General features: G+C 49.1%; 1 protein-coding gene across 2 annotated transcripts in view; it reads right to left on the bottom strand.

The window, feature by feature from the left end:
• Window positions 1–315: 315 nt before the first annotated feature.
• The window catches only part of LOC130404500 (Kv channel-interacting protein 2), a 43,768-nt gene continuing 32,992 nt past the window's right edge, over window positions 316–11,091 (bottom strand). The window contains exons 2-9 of one of the 2 annotated variants that reach the window (XM_056609274.1): window positions 5,894–5,992; window positions 4,437–4,561; window positions 4,033–4,102; window positions 3,340–3,410; window positions 2,363–2,470; window positions 2,079–2,183; window positions 1,410–1,472; window positions 316–1,330 (exon numbers count right to left, since the gene is read on the bottom strand). In XM_056609274.1, the coding sequence (XP_056465249.1) occupies window positions 1,283–1,330; window positions 1,410–1,472; window positions 2,079–2,183; window positions 2,363–2,470; window positions 3,340–3,410; window positions 4,033–4,102; window positions 4,437–4,561; window positions 5,894–5,992 (689 nt within the window). In that variant the 3' untranslated portion in view covers window positions 316–1,282. The remainder of the gene's footprint in view (window positions 1,331–1,409; window positions 1,473–2,078; window positions 2,184–2,362; window positions 2,471–3,339; window positions 3,411–4,032; window positions 4,103–4,436; window positions 4,562–5,893; window positions 5,993–11,091) is intronic. The other variant, XM_056609276.1, reaches the window with a different exon arrangement.

Here is an 11,091-nt window from a genome sequence, read left to right on the forward strand (position 1 = left end):
AGTCCCTCCCTTATCCATGGCTCTCTCTGCATCCTCGTGTGGAACTGTGACTCTTTGGTGTTGATAGAAAGAGGGAGAATGTGGGAAGGGGGCATGGGAATTCTTAACAGTACCTTCCCAAACCGTTGTCAGCCATACACACAAACATGTGTACACACATACACACAGTCGGCTTGCACGCACACAAATAATATGGCCACACAATTTTCTTTCCTCTATATGAAGGACTGGAGATGAGTATACAGGTTGGAAGCTGCAGTATTTTTTCTCTGGAATACATGGGAACGATAACCAATGACTGTCTAATACCCCAACCTCAGGTTTGCGCGCGCGCGCGCACACACACACACACACACACACACACACACACACACACACACACACACACACACACACACACACACACACACACACACAAACTATGGGTGAGGCACCTTTAGATGAAAGGGAACATTTGACAGATAGAGGCAGACTTTGGAATTCCACTATAAATACATAATTGGATATTGGTGACATCATCATGCGATATTGAAATTAGTTCTTTATTGAAAACAATACTTGTGCATTCGTCTGCCATTCGACCCTTGATAAAAGATGACCAGTTCTCTCTCTCTCTGTAGGGGTCCATAGTTCCCTTTGAGACTGTTTGGGATCCTTTTAGTCCACCAGGTGGTGCTAGATTAACTGCAAGAACCAGCAGAAAATGGGGCAAATTGTAGCTTTTGAGTATAGATTGTACCCACGGACCAAGATGACAGTTTGTTCCCAAAACCTTCTTAAGACATTCTTGAAGCAGGAATCACGGTGCCTTCCATCCTGATGAACTCTAATGTTCTGTCAGAAGTAACCTTCTATAAAACATGGGAATGTCTTCGGGTTGTGAGATGTTTGTCATCTACTCTCTCTTCCTGTGAGGTCCGTACACGTTTTCAGGATAAACAAGAAATTTGTAAGACAACTATTGTGTCTGACAGGAATCTCCCCGATGACAAAACCCTCTCACTCATCCCCCTCTTTCTCTCTTTCCTCTCCTGTTGCCCCTCGACCAGCAGCCTACGGATGGAGAGTTATCACAATCTACATACACATGCACACACGCTCACACGTACGCACCTACACACACACACACACACACACACACACACACACACACACACACACACACACACACACACACACACACACACACACACACACACACACACACACACACACACACACACACACGCTGTAGACCCACACCCCTTCCCAGTGTGGTGGATCCTCTGTTGCTCCAGCTCCTTTAAATAACGTTGTCAAACAGCTGCATGGACTGCATGATGTTCTCATCCTGCAGAGAAAGGGAAGGAGAGCAGAATCAGGCCATGCACTCTGGTGAAACTCAAAGCCATCCCTGTATGGACGCTTACCTTCTGACACGACTCGATGAACTCCTCGATGGTCACCACTCCATCTTTGTTACGATCCATTTTCTGAAAATACGGAGAAGAAAGAACCGACACAGAGGTTTATTCAAATGAAACCAAGTTTAGACCTTAGTGTGTCTCTATTGAAGGGTTCTCAACCCTTTTGTACCCCACTTCATAGGTCTCAGGGGCAGCAGGGGCCCGTGGTGGGACTGTGGGCCCATCCAAGGCTCTCCAGCCTGGACCCAGCAGGCCTCACTCTAACCAACCCTTAAACCTAGCCCTAAAGCTTAACCCCAACACTGAACTTTAACACCATGTATATATTTAATAAAAACAGACATTTTGAAAATAATCAGAAATAGTCTGAACTCTGGCGACCCAATCTGCATTTAGATAGATATTGCATATTAGAGATATTGCAACCCACTTGCTCGGGCAGCCAGCGTGAACGCAGCAAATGGCAGATAGATTCAACCATTTTGCAGGTAAAGAGTTCAGGGTTACAAATCAAAGTAATTGCTCGGCCAGGCCATTCCCCTGGGTCAAATGTTTTATTTCGAAAAATAACATTCTAGACTCTGCCTGCTCTATTACACTCTATTCTTCTGGGGAATAATAAGGAGTGAGGCAGGCAGGGACTTTACAGGAGCACACTAGACTTGAGATGACCTGGAAGAAGTTCTCCACGTGTTCCCTGGGGGCCTCGTCCTGCATATTGGGGTAGGTGCACTTCCCCATCATGTCGTAGATCGACTTCATGATGTCCAGCATCTCCTGCAGAAGGAACAAAGGGAGGCGTGTCATTCTATCAGGAAGAACCCTAGTGTGAAGGTGGGTTCATCTTGGAACCTTCATTCAAAAAGGTTGTGTGTGCGTGTGGTTGTGTGTGTGTGTGTGTGTGTGTGTGTAAGCGTGTGTGAGTGGGTGTGTGTCCGTGTGTCCCAGTGCAGTACCTCCTTGGTGATGCAGCCATCCTTGTTCAGGTCGTACAGGTTGAAGGCCCAGTTCAGCCGGTCGTTGATGGTGCCTCTCAGGATGATGGACAGGCCGAACACAAAGTCCTGGGGAGAAGGAGGTTCATTTAGTGGAGAAGGAGGTTCACTCAATGGAGAAGGAGGTTCACTCAGTGGAGAAGGAGGTTCACTCAGTGGAGAAGGAGGTTCACTCAGTGGAGAAGGAGGTTCACTCAGTGGAGAAGGAGGTTCACTCAGTGGAGAAGGAGGTTCACTCCGTGGAGAAGGAGGTTCACTCAGTGGAGAAGGAGGTTCACTCAGTGGAGAAGGAGGTTCACTCAGTGGAGAAGGAGGTTCACTCAGTGGAGAAGGAGGTTCACTCAATGGAGAAGGAGGTTCACTAAGTGTAGAAGGAGGTTCACTCAGTGGAGAAGGAGGTTCACTCAGTGGAGAAGGAGGTTCACTCAGTGGAGAAGGAGGTTCACTCAGTGGAGAAGGAGGTTCACTCAGTGGAGAAGGAGGTTCACTCAGTGGAGAAGGAGGTTCACTCAGTGGAGAAGGAGGTTCACTCAGTGGAGAAGGAGGTTCACTCAGTGGAGAAGGAGGTTCACTCCGTGGAGAAGGAGGTTCACTCAGTACAGGATTTGTATTTATTTGACCTTGATTCATACAGGTTAGTCTCAATGAGATTAAGCACCTCTTTTCCAAGAGAGATCTGATTTGCAACGTCACACATTTAAGAACCACCCAAAACAACACAAACAATACAGGCAAATACAATAATGACTTCTAATAATAAACTGGCAATGGTTCAAATTAAATTATGAATAAACAGTATACTTTAGCATTGAAGCACAGTATAAAAATGCATCTTCTTCCAAGTCGGATTATTCTTGGGACAGTGAAAGTGATTAACCTGCTGGAGACAAAAATATATTGTGTTCTTTTTGAGACAGTCAAACAAAAATAGCGCTCACCTCAAAACTAACAGAGCCGTTCTTGTCAGTGTCGAAGGCTTCAAACAAGAAGTGGGCGTACATACTTGAATCTAGAAAGGCAGAGAGCAGCAGACTTGAGACATGAACGAAGTCTCTGAAGAACACAGACACCAACAAATATTAGAACATGAGCTAAGCTAAATATAGCAACAATGCTAACTATACTGCTTATTATTTAATTTATTTTTGTATGATGTTTATATGCAATGTGACATGCCCTGTTGTGTTAAAATGAATTCTGCACTGAGGAATATACATTTTTTTCTCTCTGGCTCTCAACTACCAAAGTATAGGAAATGGAAAGAAAGCTATAAAGAAAAATAATGGTGCGCCTGGGCTTTCTCTGTGCTGGCCTATTATCCAAGTATAAAGTATATAGTAACAAGGTGGAGTCAGCCACCAATTTGAAAATATCTTCTTGTTATCTGTCTCAAGGGTTAGCCCAGGGCTACGGGGGAAGGTAATTGACACATAAACATTGTGTTTATAGCGTACTCCTCATGTTGAAACTAAGTATAAGGCCCAGCATTAGAGCAGGCTACACAGTGTTCCTTTAATCAAAACATGAATAGCATGTTGTATCATGAAACGAAACGTATGCTTAATGAATCATTTCTAAAAGTCGTGATGACGCAGAACATCTAAAGCCGGCAGGACTGCAGCCCCTCTCACCTCCCTGTGGGAAGAACTGAGAATAGATGGTCTTGAAGTTCTCCTCGTTCACCACCCCGCTTGGACACTCCTGGGATACAAAGCACAAACAGAGCAGTGAGCATCCACACTATCCACCACCACACAGCGTCTTCACCAACCCTCTGCTTTGGTTCGTCCTTCCATCTAAAGTAGTACAGTATCTACTTAAGTATCTATGATAGGGGCGGGGGGGGGGGATAGGGTGTTCTGACTCCAAGCTGAAAGGTACCGGGTTTGATCCCCCTGACCTCAGTCTATCTGTAGGAATCCTACAGCTAAACAACAGGACAACAGGACTAATTGCCCCTAGTCTCTCAATCTAAAGGTGATACTATATAATCTATCCTGGTTAAATGCTTTTCTCTCCCAAGGGTGCCACGTACGTTCTTGAAGCCCCGGTAGAGGACCTGCAGCTCCTTCTTGGTGAACTTAGTCTGCTCCTGCAGCTTGTCCATGCTCTCCGGGCGATGGCACACGGTGGACAACTCAAAGTCATCTTCGATGCTGTCTGTGGGAGAAGGGAGGAGACTGGGGTTAGACAACCAGCCAAACAGCCTTTGTATTGGAGTGGATTATTCAGACAACCGCCATAGACTGGACTATTATTGTATAAAGTGAAAGACAACAGAAATCTATAATTAACTTTTCTCTTTCAACATTTTGATGTGGGTTACCGAGGAGTGCATTAGGCATCAGAAAATGATGTTCCATGAAATCCATCGCAATCTAAAGATAATCTCTGTCTCTCGGTTTCCTTCTGTTCTTAACCGTGGTTTTTTTGTGTGGAGTCTATTTTCCCTCATGGCCTCTTAGTCAGGGGGTCGACCAATTACCATACCCTCACGTGGCCAAGCTAGTGTCCAATTACTGGGGGCACCACACCCCTACAATTCTAAGACTTTCTAAGACTAAGAGTTTATTAGCTGACTTTGAGATGTGGATCAATAAACTTTGAGATGTGGATCAATATATTACTTCAAATTTTCCTCGCACGCTATTGAGTAGATTTGGAGTGGATACACTCCTCTGTGATGATTGGTTATGGTTATTTTATATTTTTAGACCCTGTTGTCCATCACTTTTATATTATACTATAGCCTAATTTTATTAGATGGAATATCAAATTGATCACGCAATTGCCATCGCTGATGATCACTACAAAGCCAGAAAGATATTATTAGTGGGATAGCATAAAGAAAGACGTGCATCCCATTGTCATTCAAAACATGGGGTTTGTAACCCTTTCGGGGTTTTTTAACCCTTTTTCATTCAAGAAGCAATCCGTCATCAACGAACCACTGCTTCAAATGGACCTGAATCCATCTCAGCCTAAAGCCAGATACATCTAGCACAGAACATCTAGGCATCCTCTTTATCTCCCTCTCAATCAGTTTTCCCCTGGAACACTCACTTACTTCTGTCACACACACACACACACACACACACACACACACACACACACACACACACACACACACACACACACACACACACACACACACACACACACACACACACACACACACACACACACACACACACACACTGCCACGCACAGAAAAAAGGACAGTTCATTGCCAAAGGGAACAATGACGTTCAATCACGAAATGGGCCAACAGGCCTGCACCATTAGGCGAAATAAAGCACTTATGCCTATTTGTGTGTGTGTCTGTTTCCGTGTTTGTGCCCTTGTGCCTGTTTCCACTGCTTGTGTCTCTAGTCTAAACCTGCGCGCCCACTAACAGCGGTCCTGAGTCCTGTCCAGTCGATGGATTTGTGTTCCCTGAGTATTGGTCATCGAAGGTCACATGGGAGACAGAGACAGCGGAGGGTCACTTGCTTTCACTGACAGAGGGCGGGGCCGGGGCGCTGCAGCACGCCAGCAGCTTGAGGAAACGCTGCTTTATGCTTTTTTTGCTTTGGCTGTTGGAAGGGTTACCTGCAAGCACCAATCACAGCACAGAGGTTAAACTCAGAGCACTCACACACACACAGCATGCCCGGCGATTGTTATCGTACTTTTGAGCGCTGCGCGTACACACAGACAGACATCATGCGGTCTAGTTTGACTTGCTGACCTGGCTTATGGACGGGAGACCATGCAGAGAAGAGATCGTAAAAGAGCATTAATGGCAGCTCCGCCATGCTGCCCCCTCACACCTCAAGAACACAGAGCCCCTACTGACCGGCCCTCACTTCACCAGACACAGGGCCCCTACTGACCGGAGCTCACTGCACCAGACACAGAGCCCCTACTGACCGGAGCTCACTGCACCAGCCCCAGACACAGAGCCCCTACTGACCGGAGCTCACTGCACCAGACACAGACACAGAGCCCCTACTGACCGGCCCTCACTGCACCAGACACAGCCCCTACTGACTGGAGCTTACTGCCCCAGACACAGACACAGGGCCCCTACTGACCGGAGCTCACTGCACCAGCCCCAGACACCGAGACCCTACTGACCGGAGCTCACTGCACCAGACACAGAGCCCCTACTGACCGGAGCTCACTGCACCAGCCCCAGACACAGAGCCCCTACTGACCGGAGCTCACTGCACCAGACACAGAGCCCCTACTGACCGGAGCTCACTGCACCAGACACAGAGCCCCTACTGACCGGAGCTCACTGCACCAGACACAGAGCCCCTACTGACCGGAGCTCACTGCACCAGCCCCAGACACCGAGACCCTACTGACCGGAGCTCACTGCACCAGCGCCAGACGAAGCATCCTATCATCCAGTGGTGGGGACATGAGAAGAAGGTGTTCATTCTAAGCCCCCGTTTTATATGCCAGACCTGCGGACCGTATGGAGGAACTGCAATAAAAAACGTTGAACTAATCCAGCCATCTCTAACAATTATACCCTCATCTGGCTACATCTGGCCGATTCACACAATCCAACACTGCCTTCAATGGTCAAGGAATGATTATGCCAATTGATAGATTAACAAACCAATAGAAGAAAGAAACAGAGGTGGAGAGAGTACCCTTTGCACATGCTCACACCGCTACACACACATACTCACTCTTGCCACTGCTCCTCCACGGGAACAGCCCTTTGACCCCCTTCAGGAGGACCCCAGCTGTCTGAGGGATGAAGGCCATGGGGATGGAGGGGTGGGGTCGGTCCAACCAGAGCACCTCTCCTCTACCTCTACCTGGGCTGTGGGACTGGCTTTGGCTCCTCTCCACTGGACTGTCCACGAGCCTCTGTCCACGAGCCTCTGTCCACGAGCCTCTGTCCACGAGCCTCTGTCCAATAGTCCCTGTCCACGAGCCTCTGTCCAATAGTCCCTGTACACTAGCCTCTGTCCAATAGTCCCTGTACACTAGCCTCTGTCCAATAGTCCCTGTCCACTAGCCTCTGTCCACTAGCCTCTGTCCACTAGCCTCTGTCCACTAGCCTCTTCCCACTAGCCTCTGTCCACTAGCCTCTCCCACTAGCCTCTTCCCACTAGCCTCTGTGGACTGCCCCTGTCTCTGCCTCCATCTTATATCCTGCTCTGGTCTACTCCCTGGTCAGTGACAGTGGGTCTGGCACTCTGGGACTCTGGCGTCACGCATGATGCTCCGGCCAGACACCAGTCACCACCATCACCCTGCAACCTAGCGCACAGCCAGTTCCTTGCCCCAGGGTGTGCGTGTGTACGTGTGTACGCGCATGTGTGTGTTCGGTGTGTGTGTGTGTGTGTGTGTGTGTGTGTGTCTGTCTGTGTGTGTGTGTGTTTGTTTGTGTGCTTCCAGTTGGACAGTGAGGTGATTGTACATCCTCATCAGTGCTAGCATACAGCAATATTAAATTCAGTTAAGAAAATAATATAAAATCTTCAGTTTGTTCACAGAGGGTTATGTATTGAGTATATTGCCAGAGTCATTACGTTTCAAGAAACATCAACATCAAGTCATTTTTTTTAATATCTTTCAACCCAGGCTCAGAATTGAGTGGAAACACTCAATTGAGATTCAGTTCCTGAACCGCAAGGCTGAAACCTACGTAGGTAGAGTGAGTCTGACTAAACAGTGCATCTGTTTCAATTCGGAGAACACGTCAATAGGAGAGTACTGCGTAATCGCTTGATACGATTGTTTTTTCAATTGTTCCACTCACTGCCAAGCCTTGCACTGGAGTGATCATAAAGAAATGTAGGGGAAATTAGATTTCACGTGATCTACTCGTATTATATGAGATACTACAACATACTTACAACATACAATCATGTGACAGGGTGTTGTTTGAGGGCCCATGACACTGATTAAATCTGTTGTGTGTCTGTCTGTTAAGGACAGACACACTGCCCTTTTGGGGTTGAAGCCACGGTGTTCAATCATGCCATGAACCTGTTGTCTCATCTGCCACCTAGTGGTTCAAATGTTGCACTTGCAATAGCTCATCGCAATTTCCACAAAAACAAGTACATTATATACTTGGAACCAGACAAATCTCCAGGGTTATGTTTTATTTGCCCTCGGATGCGCGTTCAGACAGATTCAGAGCAGACCCATCACAACCTTCTATCTAATGTGGGGCGGGATGATACGATGACTACACGGAGCGCCCTATGGGAGCATTTCATAAACGACCTCGATAGATGACTGCTGCTGATCTATCACGCGTGAATGGTCTCAGGATTGGAATTGGTTTTAGGTCTGTCCAATTGTGTCCAGAGAACTTTGGTCTGTCTCTTTGGGAATCTAAAATTAACTGAGGTTAATTCTATTTTATGAATTGGTCTGGAGATCTCAGGCTAAAGGTTATACATAAATATTAAACATCCACCAAGTAACAAGGTCATACAGGCTGACATAATACAGCAATTGGAGAGTGGTCTCTATTTTAAGAACTATCAATTGAGTTGGAGTTAAAAATAGAGCATGAAAGGAATATGTTTTCATTGGGTTACTAACAATGGAGATACATTGGTTCAGTCAAATCACTCTATACCAAAATTCACAATGAGGTATTAAAATGTTTTTCCATTACATTGTCTCACACACACACACACACACACACACGCACACACACACTTGCAAATAAATCAACGCACACACTCAGTGTGCAGGTATAGACACACAAACAGAAACTGCTACCAACAAAAACATACGCACACACACAAACACAGTTTTACGCACACACACACACACACACACACACACACACACACACACACACACACACACACACACACACACACACACACACACACACACACACACACACACACACACACACACACACCGGAGAAATGGAGGCACCCGCAATCGTACCCCATCCACACAGAGAGATGTGTCCTGAAGTCTGTATAAACCAACCATGCATACAAAAAGATACCATCTTATCCCGACTCCATTAATCTACACCTTTGCGGAGACTTTGCAAGGGGACCCCGGGGGGTACTGTCCCTGGGCTGGTGGGGGTACCGTACCTGGGCTGCTGAGGTCGATGAGTCCCAGGAAGTGCATGAGCTTGAGGGAGCTGCAGACCACCAGGAGAATGCCGACGGTCTGCAGACCCTCCACCTCCCCCGTCTCCTGGAAGAACAGATTCATGCCGGCTGCCTCCCCCACCTGTGCTGCTGCACCCCCACTCCGCCTGCCGCTGTCAGCGACCCCCCCTCCCTCCTCCTCCTCCTCCCCCGCCCGTCACCAGATATGGAGCTAGAGTCCAGCCCTGCGCGCTGTTCCCCCCCTGGTCTCCGTCTCCGCCACCCCCCGCAGGAGCTCAGCCATCCTGATGCCGCGCCGCCCAGAACCACAGAGGAGCCGCTCGTCCTCCCCCCGTCTCCCCCCCTCTCGCCCTCTCTCTCAGAGGAGCCTCTCGTTCTCCCCCCCTCTCCCCCCTCTCTCTCCCTCTCAGAGGAGCCTCTCGTTCTCCCCCTCTCTCTCTCTCTCTCTATCTCTGAGGAGCCTCTCGTTCTCCCCCTCTCTCTCTCTCTCTCTCTCTCTCTCTCTCTGAGGAGCCTCTCGTTCTCCCCCCTCTCTCTCCCTCTCAGAGGAGCCTCTCGTTCTCCCCCCTCTCTCTCTCTCTCTCTGAGGAGCCTCTCGTTCTCCCCCCTCTCTCTCTCTCTCTCTCTCTCTCTGAGGAGCCTCTCGTTCTCCCCCCTCTCTCTCTCTCTCTCAGAGGAGCCTCTCTCTCTCCCCCTCTCTCTCTCAGAGGCAGACCGTTGTTCCTCGCAGGACGGGAGTGGACCGAGGAACTAGACCGCCGCTTCCAGAGCACCGCCGCGTCCTCCACCAAGAGTCCAAAGGTACTTTGGGTCCCAGGTGAAGTTGTTTTGTTGGTTGTTGGGTGGGAGGAGGAATATGTTTCTAACGCTCGCTCCACATTCCGCACCTCCGATCTCAAACTCTACGTGCTGGCTGGCTTCTTCCCTCCCTCTCGCGGTTTCTCTTTCTCGTCCGTCCCTCTCCTCCTTAGTTCTGTGTCCTCTCTCCCTCTCTCTCTTTTCCCTCTCTTCTTCCCTCACACTCACTCCCATGTCTCTCTCCCTCTCTCTCTCTCACCCTCCCTCTCTCTCATCCTCCCATCTCTCTCTCTCGGTGTCTCCTGCCCTCCCCCTTGCTGTGTGTAATTGGGTCAGTGGAGGGTCTGGGTGAGGGGACGATCCAGAGAGGAAGAGAATAGAAAGGAAGGTAGGGCCTCCTGCCAGGTGACAGACGAGGGGGGAGGGGGGGGAGTGGAGGGGGAGTGGAGGGGGGAGGAGGGGAGTGGAGGGGGGAGTAGGGGGAGTGAAGGGGGGAGTAGGGGGGGTGAAGGGGGGAGTAGGGGGGGAAGGGGGGGAGTAGGGGGGGTGAAGGGGGGAGTAGGGGGGGTGAAGGGGGGAGTAGGGGGAGTAGGGGGAGTGAAGGGGGGAGGTGGGGGAGTGAAGGGGGGAGTAGGGGGGGTGAAGGGGGGAGTAGGGGGAGTGAAGGGTTGGAATAGGGGGGGTTTGAAGTTGTGAAGGGGGGAGTAGGGGGGGAGGAGGGGGAGTGAAAGGGGGGAGAGTAGAAGTAGGGGGGGTGAAGGGCGGGAGTAGGGGGAGTGGAGGGGGGAA

The sequence above is a fragment of the Gadus chalcogrammus genome, chromosome 15, assembly GCF_026213295.1.
Source record: "Gadus chalcogrammus isolate NIFS_2021 chromosome 15, NIFS_Gcha_1.0, whole genome shotgun sequence".
Taxonomy (NCBI): domain Eukaryota; kingdom Metazoa; phylum Chordata; class Actinopteri; order Gadiformes; family Gadidae; genus Gadus; species Gadus chalcogrammus.